This window comes from Sodiomyces alcalophilus, assembly GCF_042370955.1.
Source record: "Sodiomyces alcalophilus JCM 7366 unplaced genomic scaffold ACRALscaffold_1, whole genome shotgun sequence".
NCBI classification, from domain to species: domain Eukaryota; kingdom Fungi; phylum Ascomycota; class Sordariomycetes; order Glomerellales; family Plectosphaerellaceae; genus Sodiomyces; species Sodiomyces alcalophilus.
Genome location: NW_027263532.1, coordinates 3,311,275 through 3,329,375, shown reverse-complemented (window position 1 = coordinate 3,329,375; position 18,101 = coordinate 3,311,275). Strand labels below are relative to the sequence as shown.

Here is an 18,101-nt window from a genome sequence, read left to right as displayed (position 1 = left end):
TTTTATCTATTTTTCTTTTCTTCCTTACGGTTATTCGGCTTTGCGGTGCGCCAATCCCCGGGTACCGTGGGGCCTCTTCTTGTCTATTCGAGTCTGAGGCAGGGCTTCGGACCATCTGTGGAGCGTGCTGTCATTAGCTTCGGGCAATGCCCAACCCGATATCAGCAGAAGCCGACGCAAAAGCGATGCTGCCGTGGAACGACGGATGCGGACGACGCGAGAAATGGGGGTATGGAGCCTCGAAGCAGTCGGGCCCTGTGGTCGTTGCTTCAATCCCGTTGTTGTGCTTGTTGCCCTCGTCGCTCCTTGGTTGCTGGAGACGATTCACACACGTGACCGAATTTGCCACATACGGACGGCATCAGAGATTTGGAGAAGAGCGAAGGTGGGGAGCAAATAGGCTGAGGTTCTTGTTTCAGGCCATTGCTCTTCGGCTGCTGCTTGGGTTGGAGAGACGATTTGGAACGGGGTTGTGGACGAATAAAAGGGGTTGGCTTGTTTTTACGATTCATGTCAAGGAGCTGGAGATTGGCGGACACTGGACCTGAGGAGGGCAAACTAGCCATGTTTTGTTCTCTTGCCCCTTTCTTTTTTTTTGTTGTTTTTTTCCTGTTTTTTTTCTTCCTTCTTTTGTTCTCTATTTTATTCCTGGGGGTTTCTTGTCCCGTTCCTAATGGGGTGAGGCGAGCAAAGTATCGGCTCTTTATCCTCCCCAGGCGCATAGCGGATAACATAGGAATGTCTTGAGTTCTTTTTTCTCTTCTTCCTTGGCCCGGCTTTTGTCCCCCTTTCTTGTTATGAACCCTTTTTATTTTGCATAGGCCGAGGGCCCGTTTCGTGCTGTCCGAGAGAGGTGTAGGGAATTGTGTGGCTGGAAGGGGATGCTCGCTTTGAAGGACAGCTTCTATTTAGACGATGAATGAGGACACAAGACGTAATTTAGCCCAAGCGACCGTAGATCTGGGGCTTCTCTCTTTTCCCCTTTTTCACTGATGACAGGAGTTTAGGGAATCGATACGTGGTTTCTTGAGAGATGCGCGGCTACGGCTTGTGGACGTTGGTCATGGCGAGGTAAACATGTCACAACAGGCTGGGCGGAGGTCTGTTGTATGGTGCATCATGTTCGTGTTGAGATAACATGCCAACATGGCCTCGATTATCCTCTAGCTAGATACACATGGGCAGCGATTGAACGATCGGGCGAACTTTACCGCCACGCTTCCCCTGGCGACGCTCTTCCCTCTGCTCGACAATAGAACTACCACCCTCGTCCTCCACGGCCATAGCCTCCTCTCCCTCCCTGATATTGTTCATGTCCCCCAGGGGCATAGTGCGGTGGAGGGGGTGGTGGGGGAGGAGGACCCTGCTGATGCCATGCACCCGAATAAGGGCCGCCTGGACCGACGGGGTTGGGCGGGATCGGGGGAGGCGGGAACCAGTTCTGAGGCGGACCTCCCATGGGTGGTGGAGGTGGAGGAGGCGGACGCCAGGTTCCCTGGTAACCTTGGGGGGGAGGCGGGGGCGGCGGTGGTGGAAGCCCGTGGAAATGGTTCATGTTGGCGCCCATGGGTGGTGGATGGGGAGGGAACGGTGGATGGGGGGTTGTATATGGCTGGGGAAGATGCTGCGGGGCGTTGTTGCCGTTATGGTTGTTGTTGATGCTGTGATTGTTGTCGTTATAGCGAGATGAGCCATCATGGTCAAAGTTGCTCGCAGATCTGTTCTGGTATGAACCAAGGCCGCGCGCCGGCGAGCGGGAACGGCCCCTGTCCCTGGTCCGATCCGCGGAACGAGACCGGGACCGCGACCTGTTCTTGCGGGGCGGCGTCCGGGACCTCGAGCGGTTGTGGGAGCGTTGGCGATAGCTCTTACGAGGAGGGGTGGGACTCCGGCTTCGGCTGGGACTCCGCGAGGAAGCGGGAGAGAGGCGGCGTCTCTTGAAAGAAGGAGGGGAGACGCTGCGGCTGGAACGGCCACCGGCGGGGCGTGATGGAGACCTCGAGCGGCTACTCCTGCTCCTGCTCCGGCTCCGGCTCCTGCTCCTACTCGACAGGGAGCGGCCGCTGCGGCCACGATCACGATCATCGGTCTGCTGTTTACTCTTCCGCTTACGTTGCTTCATCTTCTCGCAAAACTCCCGTGACCAGCCGTAATACGTCTCGCCGCCGATGATTTCGCCCGTGATCTCGTCGAGGATGACGCGCTCGCCCATCTCGCTGATGGCGGTCGGTTGCTTGGCGGCTGCGTCGTCGTCGTCAACGTCGTCGACATTATTGTTGTCGTCCGGCTTGCGGCCCTTGCTGTAGATTCTTTCCACGTCCCGGAGGAGATCCTTGACGGCTTGGGCGAGGGCCTTGTCGGCTGGGCCGGGGGCAAGCTGGAGCGGCTTGATCAGGTCCGGCTGCATCGGCTTGGTCGAGTTGGGGGTGAGGTGAGAGAGCCAGTTGGCGGCTGGGAGGTCGTACCACGGCATGGCCGGATCGCCGTGCATGGCGGGCATCACGAAAGGGACCTGACGGTTGCTAGGCTTGGTCGTCTGGCCTGTGGCGCCATCCTGTTGTTGTCGTTGATTCTCTTTTTCTGTGGACTTGGTCATATTCGCCATGGACGGCGCCTCGCGAATGGTGTCTCGCAGCTCGTTGAGGAAGGCCGGCGGGAAGTAGCGTTGTTCCTCCCAGAGGCCAACCAGGTCCTCGAGCTTCTTCGTGTGCTTGGGAGCGTGTTGGAAAGCAGCGGCACCATGGAACAGGGCCTGCAGGCTCGGCTCCAGGGCTTTGGCGAAGGCGTCGTCACGCTCGCGGACGGCGGTTTGGTAGAGGACGTCGTTGAGCAGGTATAGGAGGTGTAGATGGCGCCTTCGGAGCGAGGGCTTGGGCTTGGAGTTGGGCGACTTGTCCTTGGCGGCTTCGCCGGCGAAAGAGCCCGAGAGGGCGACGAGGTACTTGGCAAAGGCGCCGAGGCGCGCCGACGACGGGCGCAGGTGTTTGAGGATCCATCGCTTGCAGTTCTAAAGAGAGAAAACATCCAAGTCTGTTTAGTTTCGGTGCGGTCACGAAGCGCTGCTGGGAAGAGGACAGCGGATATGGGCGCCGCAACGGGGACGCAGGCAGGCAGGCAGGCAGACAAGGCGAGGGCGGGCCGGTTGGAGCGGTGGAGGGCAAGTCAAACCTGGACATTGGAACGAGAGCATTGAGTGATGGTGTCGGCGAGGAGGGTGTGGAAAGCTTCAATCTCGGGCCTTGTCAAGGGCGTGGGGTCCTTGCGGAAAAGGACGGCGCTGAAGTTGACTTTGGCTATGGCGAGCTCGGGATTCGCCATGGTTGTTGAGCGTAGTGGGAGTTTGTTCCCATTCCGAGGTGATGAGATGGTAAAGGGTATCTAGGAGATGGAGATGAGATGGAGATGGGAATTCGTGTCGGGAGCTGAAAGTACGAAGTATCTCCGTTCCACCAAATCTGGCATTTTAGTAGCGGCATGTCACGTACGCGGTGCGGTCCGTGCCCCAACCGTCGTGAGAACTGTACATCGTACCTATGTACCTCAGTTCCGCGTAACTAACAGCAATTCCTTTCTCTCATGCAGGTCGACTCCGAGTACAATGTACAAGCAACAATCTAAAGCCAACTTGACCCTTTTTATCTCTCCTTTTTTTTCTTCTTGTTTTGTTCATGCTAATCTGTAGGCTCGGTGTCTCTACTCGGCTGCTGCTAGTCAGTTCGCAAGAGCTTGCCTGAGCTTTCTATCTAAGTCTAAACATGACCGAGATGCCGTCGCTGTTGGCTTGTCGGCTTGAAAATGGCACAGTGGCCTGGTTCTCTACATTATAAGACGACGAGATGGCGAACTACTTCGTAAACCCGACTCTTTGAATCGAGCATGGACAGTTCATGCCCTCGATGTTTGTGCCATGCCAACTTCTCCAGGGCGCAGTTGATGGACTGTACCGTCGGTTGTCAAGGCATAATAATATGCCAGGAACTGTCTCGCTTCAGTCCTCTGCTCACAGACTTTGTACCTTTCGACAGTCCCAGCTGCTTGGCCATGTCGAGGACTGCCTGTATGCATTTCATCCGGCTTCTCATATTCTTCCGCAACAAGGTATCATAGAATTTCGTCAAGGTCATCAGACTGCGCAACGGCAACGTTTCCCGGTGCACCAGAAAGCGGCTTCTGCTGCCCAACCTCCACATCGGCAACCTCCATCTCCTCGTCCGTCTCCCAACCCTTGGCCTCGGCACCCACCGCCTCGTCGTCCGCAATATCACTCCCGCTCTCCCTCCCCAGGTCCTCCTCCGTGGGGAACTTGGACCGCACCTTGGCGCCGTGCATCTTGTTCACCTCTTCCCACGCCTTCCTCCTACTCTGGATAACGCGCGATCGTCCCTTGCTCTTCTCAATCTTGATTGCCGTCCGTTCGAGGATCGCCTCGGCTCGCTCGAGGTCCTTCCCGCGGCGCCTGCGCGCCTTGCTGCTCAGAGCCGCCTTGCGGCCCTGCTTGGTTTTCTTGGTGACCCCGGATTCGTGGTGCGCCTTGAGAACCGCTGGCCGGTAGTCGACCGACTCGGGAGGTGGCTTGACGTTCTTGAGGGACTTGTCCGTGTCGATGCTCGGCGAGGTGGCGCGCCGGGCCGCTCTGGAGTGCTTTGACGGCCCTGAAAGAGCGAGTTAGCTTTAGGCATGGGCGATGGATTTTTTTTTTTTTTTGCATACGAACCTCTCTGCTTCTTTGACGCACCGGGTTTCGCCATGTTTTCTTTGTTGTGGTTTATATGTTGTGGGCTGCCGACCACCCACCATACTCCAGCGTTACTCTTCTTCCCCCCAGTCGTCGTGGTGGCTCAAAAATCTTTATCGCAAATCCTTATCATATCTTATCTAATCAATAAAGCGGGTCTTATCCCATGGTACTCACACTCCGACTGGCTCATCTGACCTATTCTGGCCCCACGCGGTGCTTCTGAAGCTTGGCTTCCATGATTTTGCACGGACACTCTCGCATTTGATTTCCTGTCATGTTCCCGCTTCCTACCAAATAATCATTCAAAGAATATGTAACCACAACACTCTACCATTAGCGATTTCTGCGTGTTCCCAAACTTCGCCTGCCACGCCTACCTCGGTACACATTCAGCATGGAGATGACCGACTTTCACCTTGACCTCATCGCCTTGACATAACGCTTTCCGTCTCGATACTACTATACTACTCTACCATCTGCATCGTACGGCCGCCATCCATCTCGACAGCCTTCCGACCATCGACGCAGGGCTGCTTTGTCCGTCGTGCAGGACGCCGAAATGAATTCCCAAAGAGCCCACTCGGAACTGTACAAGAAACTGTATAACGATCCCTACACATCCAAGTCCCTCCATGCGGGGCAGGGTTGGAAGGACAGGCTTCTTGAACCCACTGTGCTCATCACTATCGCTACCGTTATAATAACCTTGTTCCTCTGGTCTTCGGTTTTCCGCATCGAAACCCTCTGGGACGCCCTGGTCTCGGTCGTCCCCTACCGAGCGCTCTACCATCTTGACAATTGGCTTCATCCCTCGTTGGTCCCGCGACCCATGCTCCAAGGTGCCGCAAGGACGCATGCCGCCAAAACCGCACTCATGCAGAGGATACTGGGCTTCGACCGACCCGGCGGGGGCGTCATGGGCACCGTGTCTCAGGCCGGGCAGAGGGGTCTAGCATCCTTCTCGGGCGCCGTCATGGCTCTCAAGGGCGGCTCGGACGACCGTCCGCCCGGCCTGGGCAACCTGGACAACTCGTGCTACCAGAATAGCATCCTTCAGGGCCTCGCATCGTTGAGGCCGCTACCGCGCTACCTCTCCGACCAGCTTCGCCACATCCATCTCGATGCCGCAAACCAGAAAACCTACCACGCCGCGCTTACGTTGCGCACCCTGATCGCCGATCTGAACGACGCATCGAACCATGGAAAGACGCTATGGACACCTGGCTCCCTTAAGAACATGAGCACGTGGCAGCAGCAAGATGCGCAAGAATACTACTCGAAGTTGCTGGACGAAATCGACCGCGAGATTGCCAAGGCTTCCAAGTCACGGAATAGCCTCCCCTGTCTCGAGCTGAAACCAGCAGTCACCGACGGCTCCCTTGCCGTGGACGACGACACGAACGAAAGTCAACACAGCGATGATAGCGGCTATCAGAGTGTATCTGTCGTCTCCTCTACGGCCGGCGGCTTCTCGGCACCTCGCGTATCCCATAATCCTCTCGAGGGCCTGGTTGCTCAGAGGGTCGCATGCGTCCAGTGCGGGCATTGCGACGGGCTCTCCATGATCCCTTTCAATTGCCTGACGCTCAGCCTGGGCCTGGACTCGTCAGAGCACGACCTGTTCGAGCTGTTAGACGCCTATGCCCACATCGAGTCCATCGAGGGCGTGGAATGCGGCAAGTGCACGCTTCTCAAGGTGCAGCGGCTCTTGACCACCATCCTCGACCGGGAGCGTGCGTTCGGCATGAGCAGCGAGACGATGGCCCAGCGCGGCGCAAGGTTGGCGGCGGTAGAGGATGCCCTGGAGCGCGACGACTTTGAGGATAAGACCATCACGGAGAAGTGCCAGATCCCTTCGAATCTCAAAGTCACGTCGACCAAGACGAAACAGACGGTGATTGCTCGGCCACCGCAGAGTCTCGTCATCCACATGAACCGGTCGGCGTTTGACGAGAACACGGGGTACATGTGGAAGAACAGTGCCGCTGTGAGGTTCCCTCTCATGCTGGACCTCGGCCCGTGGTGTCTCGGTAGTGCAGGGACGTTTGAGAGAGTAGTGGACCAGGGTCAGGGGGGCGAGGGCAAAGGGACCATTCCGAGAGTGGTGCCTGCCCACCCAGACAAGGAAGAGTGGCTCCTGAAGCCACGCGTATCGATGGTGGCGGGAGACAAAGGTCAATCTAAGATTACAGGGCCTCTATACGAACTCCGGGCGGTGATTACGCACTACGGGAGGCACGAAAATGGACACTACGTCTGCTACCGCAAGTTCCCGCGCGCTTCGCCTCCAAGGCCGGAGGAGGCCGCGGAGTCACAGACGGGCGATACAAACGCGGGTCTGGAGCCAACGGACGACGACGACGACGAGGACGAAACAGAAGGCGAGACGGAGTGGTGGCGGCTCAGTGACGAGACGGTCTACAAGGTGGATGAAGAGACGGTCCTCGCGCAGGGGGGCGTCTTCATGCTCTTCTACGACTGCGTCGACCCTGCTAGCGTCCTGAGCACACAGGTGGACGGCAACGTTGACGCTGGCGCGGGGAGGGAGAGAGACCACATGGAGATGTTTCCCTCGGAGAAGGTGTCCTCGCCCTCCCCGGGCGAAGATGACGAAACTTTGAGACGCCCTCCTGTCGAGCAGGAAGAGATGTCAACACACGTATTGCAGGCCCAACGCCATGCATCGGATGAGGGCGGGCCGTCGGCTTTTGACGCCAATGACTGCATAGAAAATGCCACGGCGGCCGATGAGCCGATCGTGTCTCCCGCCGAGGCAGCCTGAGGCTATCTCTTGGCGGCCTCGGGTGACGACCAGTTGGACGGGAGGAGAAAAAGAAAAAGATGGCGTGGTATGGTATTATTCATGGAGTGGCGTGTTTGCATAGCGATGGCGTTGGTGGGAAGGGAGTTTACGACCAAGGACGTCGATACTCGTTTTACGAGAGGGTGTCGGGATGATGTGAGAGGCTGAACTGAACTGGTGGGCACAGTGTCTTCCGGGGACGGTATCACATAATTCGGTCTTCGGCTTGCTACGAGTATTCACTTTGGCCCTTGCATGAAGCGTCGTTCGAAATTGGGCACGCGACAAGACCGAGCCTTATTTCTCTCGACGAAGCTTGAATGTTTATGGACATCATGTTGGACCAGGAGGCAGAGCGTAGTAGCAGCTTTGACGTCCATGCTCTTGCTGTTTAGGTATTAATTGAATTTTTTCATAGAGCAAAGTGCAACCCGTAACTCATGAGGAAACGCCCGATGGCCAACGCCGAGAGCGCCTACCGGAACGGACGCCTTTGGCCGGTCGTCCCAGTCTCTGGAGTCAATATCCAGCCATGGGTTGTCAGTTTCTTAAGTAATTTCTGACGAAGCCTAATGTTATGAGAAAGTGTCGATCCAGGACAGTTCACAAGACGAGGACCAGGACCAGCGCCCGCCGCTGGTCCATGCTCCAGTTTTGTCGCCAGCCCGCCCAGTCGGTCGACGCGATCATAGAAAACCTATCTTTACCAATTCTATCCTTTCCCGTCATTCGAATAGGTAGGGTGAGGGTGTTCCAACTAGGACAACCTGACATTCTGACTGGTTTCAGGGCTGTCCCACAGCTGCCACGACGTCCGACAGTCAAGCCAGCAGAGTCGATCACTCCAGCAGAGAACGACGGACAGAAGAAGAGCAAGAGAAACCCGGCCGACCACCCACCATGCTGTACACATGCGCGTGAAGGACCTGTTGACAGCGACGAGTTTGATGAAGACCTTTGTTTTGAAGAAGCCAAGACTCTGGTTATGGGGATCGCACAGACCACAGTGATATATCGGAGATGACATCTGCATCCTCAGTGTCAGCAAGATGGGCGAGACCCAGCGCAAATCGCATGAGAGAACAAAATCTGCGGCCTGCCAGCGGTCGGTTGTACGGGGCAAAGAGTAGGCGGGGCCACATCGCGTTACACGAGGCAGGGGACATGGGAAAGGGGGCGGCACAGCCACAGGCGGTAATTCTATGAAACGGTTCGAGGGATCATAGGGGACTATAAATAGTCATGCGCGGCTAAATAGGAGTTTATTGATACGGACGCCTTTTTACCGACTTCAATTGTGGTGTACCTACGAAGAGGCGTGGCATCCGAGTCCCAGCGAGTAGAGGTACTGTAAATCGGAGTAACTAGTACTACGGATAGCAATGATACTGAGTACCTAGGAGATCTACCACCTAACGCCCTGCCGGCTTTCTCCGTGATCAGCGTACGGATAACGTCAACAAGCTTTCACTAAGCTTTTTAGCTCCTGCCTCATGTCGTCATGGTCTAAGTACCAAGGTACAACAATGTTTTGTCTCCATTTGTTCCTCTCAGCTTGTGAATTAATGTCACGAGGTACGAATACACTACTTCGTACAGACAGTCAGGTCTTTCCCCATCTTAATCGTATCTTCTCGCGAACCCCCAACACTCCCCTAATTTCCAATCGCTCCTTTTTTTCTTCTCTGTTTCTTCTTTTCCCCCTCTCGTCCAACTGATCTCTCGTTCTCCCTCACAAAAATCTTGCCTGATACCCGGCTTCTTGACTCTATCTTTGGGAAGGTTGGGCCGAACGTATCCAAATATCATCACAACCATTCGTTCTAGCTCGTCTTTTCCACCGACATCATTGTTTGAACCAACGGTTCTCCTAATCCGTCAAAGCATAGCGAAACGAATCATATACCCAACAGCAGGCACATACACAGAGCATTACACTCGCAAGAAGCGAAAACACCGCATCTATTCACTTGCATACCATACCCATGCCGTTGTGACCCACGCGAAGTGGCGCAGCTCAGCTTCCCTCGGAGGATTCTCCCTTTAAAAGTGCAACGTCGGGCATTTCAGCCTTCTCGGTCGACATAACCCCGAGTTTGCTTGAACGAGTCGGAATTGAACCCCCTCAGCCGTCCGTTACTCCTCATCACCGACTTTCTCCGTGCGACGCCTTTTATTCTTTGTTTTCATTCTTATTTCCTCTCTCAAAACGTCGTCGCATCAAACATTTGACGACCATCAATCAACGGCCCCTCCAACTGTCGTCTCTTTTTTCCACTGGCTGCCATATACATTCCTTGGTTCCCCTTCCACAACGGCCCTGGAGCCGCCACGGGCTCCGATCTTCTTGGCCCCGACTCGGCAGTGCTGATCATTTACTGCTTTCTCGTCGGCACTTGAGTCTCCGCCATGTCTTCCACCGCCTACTCCGCGCTCCCCGTCGCCGAGGATGAGAAGCCGATCAGCGCCCCGGCCCGGTCTCTGCATCCGGCCTACTATATTGCGTGAGCTCTTAATTCCCACCAGTAGTCGAGTTACCGACTGTCATCGCCGGCCCTCTCCATGTCTACTACTGCCTCTCTCTGTCAAATTGTCCTGTTCTAATCATTCGTACGTACCCTATCCTAGGAACTGGATCTTCTTCTCCAACCTCACCATCATCTTCAATAAATGGCTGCTCGACACCGCCGGCTTCAGTAAGTAACTCTTGCTCATTCTGGCCCCTTTCCACGCCGATATCAAACTAACATGCCTGACAGAATACCGTACGTCCACTATCGCAATGCCAACCCCTGAAATCCCACGAGCGCTCCATCTGACCCCTCTCCGTGGAGTGGCCAAAGAACTGACAATCGCCTAGCCGTCATTCTCACTTGTTGGCACCTCATCTTCGCTACCATCGCGACCCAGGTTCTCGCCCGAACCACTTCGCTCCTCGACAACCGCCACCATGTAAAAATGACCGGCCGCCTGTACCTCCGAGCCATCATGCCCATCGGCCTCCTCTACTCGGGCTCCCTGGTCTGCTCCAACCTCGTCTACATCTACCTCTCCGTGCCTTTCATTCAGATGCTCAAGTCCGCATCCCCCGTCGTCGTCCTCTTCGTCTCGTGGCTCTGGGGTGTTGCCGACCCCAACGCCAAGACCATCCTCAACATCCTCGTCATCGTCTTCGGCGTCGCCCTCTCGTCTGTCGGCGAGATCGAATTCTCCTGGCTCGGATTCCTCTTCCAGGTCGGCGGCACCTGCTTCGAGGCCGTCCGCCTCGTCATGATCCAGGTGCTCCTCAAGGGAGACGACTCCGACTCGGCCCGCCAGATGGACCCCCTCGTCGGCCTCTACTACTACGCTCCCATCTGCGCCCTCGCCAACTTCCTCGTCGCCATCCCCGTCGAGGCCTTCCGCTTCAACCCGCAGCATCTGTACGACACTGGATTCTTCATCCTGCTCCTCAACGCCGCCGTCGCCTTCATCCTCAACATTGCCAGCGTCTCCCTCATCGGAAGGACCTCCGGTCTGGTCATGACCCTGACCGGCATCCTCAAGAACATCCTCCTCATCGCCACCTCCCTCTTCATCTGGCGCACAGACATCTCCCTGCTGCAGGGCATCGGCTACTCCATAGCCGTCCTCGGCCTCGTCGTCTATTCCACCGGCTGGGCTCAGCTCAAGACCGCCGCTGTCAACAGCTTCGTCTGGCTCGGCAAAGTCATTAAGAACCCGGAAGATGGCCGTCTGTCCGCTCCCGTCAGGCGAGTCCTCATTGCCGCCGTGTTGCTCTTCACCTTGGCCTTGCTCGTCACGGGTTACCTCTACACCAGCGCTGGTGTCAATCCGTTTTCGGTGATAGTGTCTGGCAAGGGGGCCCAGGAGCCGTTTGAAGGGAAATAGAACAGCTCACGTCCCATGGGAGACATGAGTGGGAAATGGCGAATTGCACCAGGAATCATTTTGCGATTGGAATACAGCGATGGCGTCAAACGGTTTTTGTTCTTTGTTTCTTTCTGGGAATACATGCATATCAAAAAGTGTTATTAAACGTCGTAATGGATACGGTAGTTGGCTTGTAATGCCAGTTACCTTACACGTCAGTCATGGTGAAATGGCACTTTGCGTGGAGTAATTGTGGTGTCAAAGATGATAACTGGGACAACTGAAGTACACCATTGCTTCGCGACGGTATTCCACGGTGCGCGTTGCCAATGTTCTTGAGGTGAGCCAAGTCTACTACTACCGCTATCCAATTATGGCCCGCGAGGAACATCACGGTTGAGTACGTGTAGTCCATACACACCCCCACTGCCGACTGCGTGATAACGCATGTGGACGCCCCAAGTCATACTCCTAGTAGTCCTTGTAGCTCCTGTCGCGGCGGGATGAGACGCTCCTGCTCCTATCCCTCCGACTGCGGCGGTCCCGATCTCTGTCCCTGTCGCGGTCGCGTCTGTCCCTATCCCTATCCCTCCGGTCGCGATCTCTATCCCTTTCCCGGCTCCGGCTAGGCGAGCGGCTCCTCCTCCGGTCACGCCTTTCGCGGTCACGTGATTTATCCCGATACCGGTCTCTATCTCTATCCCTGTCACGATCACGATCGCGATCGCGATCATGATCATCCCGTTTCGAGGATAGGTCGTATGGCCGGTAGCGGTCAATGTCCTCCATGTCGCGCTTGCGTTTGGCCTCGGGGGACCGATCCCCCGCATGTTCTGACGCAGGGGTAGAGACGGCGGCGGCGGCGGCAACACCATTATTGTTGTTATTATTGCTGCTGCTGACAGCGTTCCACTTGTCGTCGATGCCCGGCACGGGGAGGCCCTTTTGGCGCGCCTCGCGCTGGGCGGCGAGATATGCCTTGGCTTCCTTCTCGCGGCGGCGGACCTCGTCCATGCGCGTGTGCGAGGCGCGGTCTTCCTTGATGTCGAGGCGCGAGGAGAGGCGGTGTCGGGAGCGGGAGCGGGAGCGGGAGCGGGAACGGGAACGGCTCCTTCGGTCGCGGTCTCGGTCGCGCCGACTGATGGTCGCCGTGGAGCGGGAGCGGTGTCTATCTCGGTCCCGGTCCCGGTCTCGGTCCCGATCTCGATCTCGATCTCTATCCCGGTCGTCATCGCGTCGACGGGAGCGGCTTCGACTCCTGCCTCGGCCATACCTGTCGCTGCGGTGGCGCGAACGGCTGCGATCTCTCCGGTCGTAGCGGCTTCTTTCGCGCCGTTCTGTGGCGCGGGATCTGCTCCTGCTCCTATCCCTATCTTTATCCCTATCCCGTCGGTATCTCGAACGTGACCTGTCTCGCCTGTCCGACCTTTCGCGCGAACGATACCGCGGTCGCGGTGATTCGGATCGGCGGTCCGTTCTTCGATAACCACCATCATCGCGAGAGCGATGACTCGTTCGATCCCGGGATTTATCTCGGGGGTAATCCCGGTCCCTGTCGCTGTCCTTCACCGACGGAGGCTTCGGCATGGTGTGGGTTTTCTCCCCCTTCTCTTTGCCGTCCGCCGCGGCCAAGGCAGCCGAGTCGGTCGCCCACTTGTCGGAGAGCATGGGAGAGACGCGATGGGTGTCTTTCTTGAGGGGCATAATGGCGGAAGCGCGGGCGAATTTTCTTGGCGGCGGGGCGAGGGCGAGTGCTTCGTCGATTTCCAACTCGGGCGACTTGGATCTGGGGTCGGCGCATTCCCGTAGGAGATCGGCCAGGGCCTCCTGCTCGAGCTGTTCCAGCTGTTCCTTGGAGAGCCCTTCCTTGGCTTTTCGCAGTTCCTCCTCTCGATCGCGTCGTTTCCTCTCCCTGTCCTCGCGTTCCCTCCTCTCCCTGCTGCGGTCACCATCCCGACTATCGTCACGGTGGCGGGACTGCCGGTCTCTGTCTCTGTCTCTGCCTCTATCCCGGTCGCGATCCCGGTCCTTATCCCTTCGTCGACTTTGACTGCGGCTGCGGCTCCGGGGTCTGTCCGCCTCGCGGGCCTTTTCGAGTTCTCGGAGACGGCGGCGCTCCTGCCGCTCCTTCTCCCTCTGGGCTTCGGCTGCCTCGCGGGCGGCGCGGCGGGCATCGCGTTCCTCCCTGCGTCTGATCTCGGCCTTCTCGCGCTCCTTTTCGAGCCGCTTGCGTTCCTCGCGGGCGATTTGGCGCTTCCCTTCCTCGATGGCGGCCTCCAGCCTCCGCAGGTTCTCGCGCTCCTTCTCGCGTTCCGCCTGCCTCTGGAGGGTCTCCTGGTGGTATTCCTCGTCCGTCTTCTCGCCCCGGATCTTCTCGGCCTCGGCTTCCTCGTCTCCAATGTCGGCGCGGCGGAGGTCCCGGATGGCTTCTTGGATGGCGTCTCGATCGATGAGCTGGGTGATGACTTGCTGGGCCTTCTGGTAGACGCCTGACCGTTCGAGGGCGCCGTCGATCAGGGCGGCGGCCTTGCCGCGGTCGAGGGTGAGAATTCGTTGGGGGTGCTTTCTGACTTCCTGCTCGGCCACTTCGAGAATGGCTTTGGTGACCTGGGCTTCGTAGTCCTGTTGGGCAAGGGTTAGAGGTTAGAGGCGAGGACGGAAACAAGAGAAGAACTGGAGATTGGGGAACGTACGCTGGCGGCAAACTTGTCCCAGACCTCCTTGCGCATAGCATCGTAACCCCCCTTCTTCTTATAGCTGTGAGCGAGCGAATCTATCGCCGCGCGGGTGGCCGATGGAAGTGGGAGGTCGGCAGCCGTGAAGCGTCGGACGGGGGGGGGTGGATTCGTGGCGGACGGCGGTGCGGCGGAGGTAGAAGTGGCATCTTGCCTGTCCATCGAAGAAGCATCGATCGTCGGGTCAGTTGTGGCCGTCGCTGGCGGCACTGTGGCGGAAAGTGCCGCAGTAGCCATGATGCCTGCGTCTGCCGAGAGCAATCAGTCGTAATGCGATGCACGATGTTGGGTCGTGTCGAAAAGTAAATGGAGGTTAGATCATAGCGTCGAGTTTTTTTACGGAGCGACCTGATGGCAAGAGCTGCAGTGTTGAGTGGGAAATGCAAGGCGACTGGCGAGCTTCGCGTTGGGCGTTGCGAAGGGACAAGGCTGCAGAAAGCGGAGTTTGACAAACGCGTCTCGTGACGGAAAAGATCAAACCCACATGCATTTACCGAGAAGTGACTTCACCGAGGTGAGCTGTTACGTGCTCACCGAACTAGTGGTATTTGCCTTACTAATCAATTCTCACGCCTACCGAAAACTGAAACGGCCTGAAACAGTACGAATACTCCACTAGGTACCTAGGTACGAATACTTGGGACTTTTCTCTTTACTGCCCCTGGCCCCATCTTCTCCCCTTGGGTGCGTAGCGGGCGAATGGATGACGATGACGATCATGGCAAAAGAATGGCAAAGGAACATGGAAATCCAAAGATGACATTCTATTGATTCCACCCGACATATGCCAGTTCTCCAGATCCATCGACTCTTCCACCAGGCTGCGATAGAGATGGGCCTGGCCGGCCTTCGACGACTATCCCTACACTGACAGGACAGGTTACATGGCGATCAAAACAAGCCGAGTGCCTTATGTTCAGTTGATGTCTTTGAAGGATCACGTCTTCCTCAAGCTCAAAGTCAATCAGGTGTAAAGCGGCCCCGCGGGATCGTCCCCTGTTGATCCCCTCACTCAGCCGGGACTTCTCCCGTTCCCTGCGCTGCTGATGCGGGAACATACATTGTGCCGAACTTGTAAGTTTACCTACTACATACAACGTATACCTACGTTATATCTGCATTCTTGTTTCTATACGTCAGGACTGCGCGGCCTGCAAGAGCCACAGGGGTCTCAGGTAGGCCGCGCATCGTGAGACGGTTCTCAGACTTGGCTCCAACCGGGCCCGTTTCGTCGTCTCATGGCCCACGGCCGTTACACCCGAGGCGACGTAAGACGGTGAGCACAGCCTCGTTTCTGGCCATGGGGACGCGAAGAGTCCACCCGTATAGAGCCTAGAACAACGGATGGGCATTGGCATCCATGGTTGCGTCTGTGATAGCACCGATCATAACCTCCGTTTTACTCGTACCCCACTCCGGCGGCTGGGCCTCTCGCCTTGACTACCTTGTGCTTTGAGAAACTTGACAGGCTCTGTCTCTGTCTGTCTCTTTCAGTCTCGTTTCTTTGTCCGTTCCCTTAACCTCCACCATCCCATTCTCCCTCTCCTTCTATTCGCGACGCTTCTGGCGAAGCATTTTTCCTTTCCTTTCGTTTTCTTCTCCTTTTCTCGGCTGCCCGTCATCGTCCATTCCGTTCGTTTGATGCTCCTGGACGAGCTCATTCGCGTTTCGTCGCTGTGCTGACTTGAGACTTTGCTTTCACCTTGTTCCTTTCTTTCATTCTCATTCAAAGTCCAGGCGACTTTCTTGCTACGATACTACCCCTTCTTTTGCCCAAGAACGACTTGGACATCATCGCCGGTTTCCCGTGCTCCGTGTCTTGAATACTTGGACGTTATCACTGGATGTAGACGACCGGCTCCACGACTTTCTTTTTCTTTTCCCGAGATACTTACATTCCTTAATTCCTTATCATATTCCGATATTCCGACCTTTCTGAATACCCTCGAGCGCAACACAATCGTCTGGAAGCCATCGCTTCGACGCCATGCGTCTCCTTTCCGTCTTGGGAGCTTTCAGTTTGCTGGGCAACGCCGCAAGAGCTATCGAGGTCAACCTTGACGACCCCCAGTCCGTGAAGGATGCCGCGAGCACCATAGCTTTCGGCCTTATGAGTTACTACACCGGTAACAACACGGGTGATGTGCCGGGCAACCTGCCAGATCCTTACTTTTGTACGTCAGCTCCCATGGCCCTTTTCTTTTCTTTTCTTTTCTTTTTATGTCCTGGTCATCGTCATCATATGCACCCAGGCTTACAAATTCGGTAGGGTGGAAAGCCGGAGCCATGTTCGGTACCATGGTCGACTACTGGTTCATGACAGGGGACCCGTCATACAACGATGCGACGATGCAGGCGCTATTACACCAGCGAGGCGAACAAGACGACTTTATGCCGAACAACCAGACCCTGTCTCTAGGGAACGACGACCAGGGCTTCTGGGCCATGGCGGCCATGAGCGCGGCGGAGAACAACTTCCCGGACCCGCCCGACGATATGCCGCAGTGGCTGGCGCTGGTGCAGGCCGCCTTCAACCAGTGGGTGATGCGGTGGGACGACAGGTCATGCGGCGGAGGGCTGCGGTGGCAGATTTTCGTGTTCAACGGCGGCTTCGACTACAAAAACTCCATCTCCAACGGCTGCTTCTTCAACCTGGCCGCACGGCTGGCGCGCTTCACGGGCAACCAGACCTACGCCGACTGGGCGCAGCGCGTGTGGGACTGGGAGGTGGGCGTAGGCCTCATCACGGACGATTTCCGCGTCTACGACGGCGTGACGGTACGGGACGACAATAGCGACACGTGTCCGGAGATGGACACGAACCAGTGGTCGTACAACGCCGGTATCTTCCTGCACGGCGCCGCCGTCATGTACAACTTGACGGGGGACGACGTCTGGCTTGCGCGGACCCAGGGCCTGCTGGACGAGGCGGAGCGGCGCTTCTTCAACGAGACGGTCATGAGCGAGCAGCGGTGCGAGCCCTTTGGGTTCTGCAATTTGGACCAGCGTAGCTTCAAGGGCTACCTGGCGCGGTGGATGGCCGGCACGGCGCAGGTCGTGCCCCAGATGTTCGACCGCATCATGGCGCTGTTGCGGCCCAATGCCGAGGGCGCCGCGGCAGCCTGCTCAGGGGACCCCGCGGAAGGGTTCCCGGGGATCCCGGGGACGGCGTGCGGGCTGCGGTGGCACCCGCGCGGCGTCTTCGACGGGCTGGTGGGCGTCGGGGAGCAGATGAATGCGCTCTCGGCGGTGATGTACACGCTGTTACAGCCGGGGCGGACCGCGCCGGTCACGGCGGAGACGGGCGGTTCGTCCAGGGGGAACCCGGGGGCTGGGATGGAACCGCATTCGTGGGATATGCCGGCCATAACGACGGGGGACCAGGTGGCGGCGGGATTCCTGACGTCGGGGATAGCCCTGAGCCTGGTGGCATGCTGCATCTTTATGGTGAAGTAGTGGGGGCTGTTACGGGGAGCGGGTTTTCCGGCATTTTCTCGGGTTTTCTCTTCTTTTCTTCTTCTTCTTCTTCTTCTCTACTAGTAGCGATATTTAACCCTGCGCTATACTAGGGTGCCTCTTGAAGCGTGGCGCCTGGAGTTTATGGTATTTGCTCGGTGGTCAGACTTTGTGATCATATGGCTGCTATAATTAGGTACTGGGATGAGACTTCCTCTAGGCAACATTTCATAGAGGTAGATGTATTTGTTGGAATAGATAGGTCTGTACGAAGTACTGGATTGATATAGCTGAGGTATTAAAACGAGGCACGATACTAAAAACAGGTAGCCCTTGGAGACGTTGGATAGGAAACGGTACTTCGCTTGCCTCCCCACCAGACCTCCCCTCAACCCCACCTCAAGATGTTCGAGGAATGAGGGGAAGGAGGAGGTATTTTAGAGTCAATGGTACACATCTCTCTGTTGAGACTGAGCGGAGTTCTCGGTTCCCTGTA

General features: G+C 56.8%; 9 protein-coding genes across 9 annotated transcripts; 4 read left to right on the top strand and 5 right to left on the bottom strand.

Annotated features, from left to right (window-relative positions):
* Positions 1-30: 30 nt before the first annotated feature.
* On the bottom strand, positions 31-566 carry ACRALDRAFT_205601 (uncharacterized protein; the record flags this gene model as incomplete). Its single annotated transcript, XM_071021756.1, has 3 exons — positions 31-115; positions 156-313; positions 354-566. The coding sequence occupies 3 exons, from the start codon at positions 564-566 to the stop codon at positions 31-33; spliced, it is 456 nt and encodes a 151-aa protein (XP_070879462.1).
* A 2,261-nt stretch (positions 567-2,827) lies between these two features.
* ACRALDRAFT_1059753 (uncharacterized protein) lies at positions 2,828-3,369 on the bottom strand. Its single transcript, XM_071016097.1, has one exon. It carries the CDS (start codon positions 3,316-3,318, stop codon positions 3,163-3,165), a length of 156 nt encoding a protein of 51 aa, XP_070879461.1. The 5' UTR covers positions 3,319-3,369; the 3' UTR covers positions 2,828-3,162.
* A 436-nt stretch (positions 3,370-3,805) lies between these two features.
* Positions 3,806-4,820, bottom strand: ACRALDRAFT_1073709 (uncharacterized protein). The gene is made up of 2 exons (XM_071018136.1): positions 4,715-4,820; positions 3,806-4,652 (listed from the first exon to the last, which is right to left on the bottom strand). Exons 1-2 carry the CDS (start codon positions 4,746-4,748, stop codon positions 4,102-4,104), a joined length of 585 nt encoding a protein of 194 aa, XP_070879460.1. The 5' UTR covers positions 4,749-4,820; the 3' UTR covers positions 3,806-4,101.
* Positions 4,821-5,029: 209 nt separating this feature from the next.
* ACRALDRAFT_1059755 (uncharacterized protein) lies at positions 5,030-5,559 on the bottom strand. Its single transcript, XM_071016098.1, has one exon. The coding sequence runs from the start codon at positions 5,526-5,528 to the stop codon at positions 5,208-5,210; it is 321 nt and encodes a 106-aa protein (XP_070879459.1). The 5' UTR covers positions 5,529-5,559; the 3' UTR covers positions 5,030-5,207.
* Positions 5,560-5,600: 41 nt separating this feature from the next.
* ACRALDRAFT_2056523 (uncharacterized protein) lies at positions 5,601-7,959 on the top strand. The gene has a single exon (XM_071021770.1). The coding sequence runs from the start codon at positions 5,613-5,615 to the stop codon at positions 7,518-7,520; it is 1,908 nt and encodes a 635-aa protein (XP_070879458.1). The 5' UTR covers positions 5,601-5,612; the 3' UTR covers positions 7,521-7,959.
* Positions 7,960-7,979: 20 nt separating this feature from the next.
* On the top strand, positions 7,980-8,710 carry ACRALDRAFT_2031492 (uncharacterized protein). Its single transcript, XM_071020684.1, has one exon. The coding sequence runs from the start codon at positions 8,119-8,121 to the stop codon at positions 8,563-8,565; it is 447 nt and encodes a 148-aa protein (XP_070879457.1). The 5' UTR covers positions 7,980-8,118; the 3' UTR covers positions 8,566-8,710.
* Positions 8,711-9,950: 1,240 nt separating this feature from the next.
* On the top strand, positions 9,951-11,432 carry ACRALDRAFT_2094427 (uncharacterized protein; the record flags this gene model as incomplete). The annotated part of the gene is made up of 3 exons (XM_071022667.1): positions 9,951-10,045; positions 10,170-10,241; positions 10,385-11,432. The coding sequence occupies 3 exons, from the start codon at positions 9,951-9,953 to the stop codon at positions 11,430-11,432; spliced, it is 1,215 nt and encodes a 404-aa protein (XP_070879456.1).
* Positions 11,433-11,885: 453 nt separating this feature from the next.
* ACRALDRAFT_1078843 (uncharacterized protein) lies at positions 11,886-14,548 on the bottom strand (the record flags this gene model as incomplete). The annotated part of the gene is made up of 2 exons (XM_071018822.1): positions 14,108-14,548; positions 11,886-14,036 (listed from the first exon to the last, which is right to left on the bottom strand). Exons 1-2 carry the CDS (start codon positions 14,384-14,386, stop codon positions 11,886-11,888), a joined length of 2,430 nt encoding a protein of 809 aa, XP_070879455.1. The 5' UTR covers positions 14,387-14,548.
* A 1,145-nt stretch (positions 14,549-15,693) lies between these two features.
* ACRALDRAFT_1038600 (glycoside hydrolase family 76 protein) lies at positions 15,694-18,023 on the top strand. The gene is made up of 2 exons (XM_071015105.1): positions 15,694-16,323; positions 16,419-18,023. Exons 1-2 carry the CDS (start codon positions 16,137-16,139, stop codon positions 17,603-17,605), a joined length of 1,374 nt encoding a protein of 457 aa, XP_070879454.1. The 5' UTR covers positions 15,694-16,136; the 3' UTR covers positions 17,606-18,023.
* Positions 18,024-18,101: the final 78 nt, after the last annotated feature.

Coding starts and splice junctions, on each gene's coding strand:
- ACRALDRAFT_2031492 (XM_071020684.1), top strand. CDS start 8,119: ATGAGAAAGTGTCGATCCAGGACAGTTCACAAGACGAGGACCAGGACC.
- ACRALDRAFT_2056523 (XM_071021770.1), top strand. CDS start 5,613: ATGCAGAGGATACTGGGCTTCGACCGACCCGGCGGGGGCGTCATGGGC.
- ACRALDRAFT_1038600 (XM_071015105.1), top strand. CDS start 16,137: ATGCGTCTCCTTTCCGTCTTGGGAGCTTTCAGTTTGCTGGGCAACGCC. Junction 16,324..16,418: donor CCTGCCAGATCCTTACTTTT/GTACGTCAGCTC, acceptor CAAATTCGGTAG/GGTGGAAAGCCGGAGCCATG.
- ACRALDRAFT_1073709 (XM_071018136.1), bottom strand. CDS start 4,748: ATGGCGAAACCCGGTGCGTCAAAGAAGCAGAGAG. Junction 4,653..4,714: donor TGCGTCAAAGAAGCAGAGAG/GTTCGTATGCAA, acceptor TCGCTCTTTCAG/GGCCGTCAAAGCACTCCAGA.
- ACRALDRAFT_1059753 (XM_071016097.1), bottom strand. CDS start 3,318: ATGGCGAATCCCGAGCTCGCCATAGCCAAAGTCAACTTCAGCGCCGTC.
- ACRALDRAFT_1059755 (XM_071016098.1), bottom strand. CDS start 5,528: ATGGTAGAGCGCTCGGTAGGGGACGACCGAGACCAGGGCGTCCCAGAG.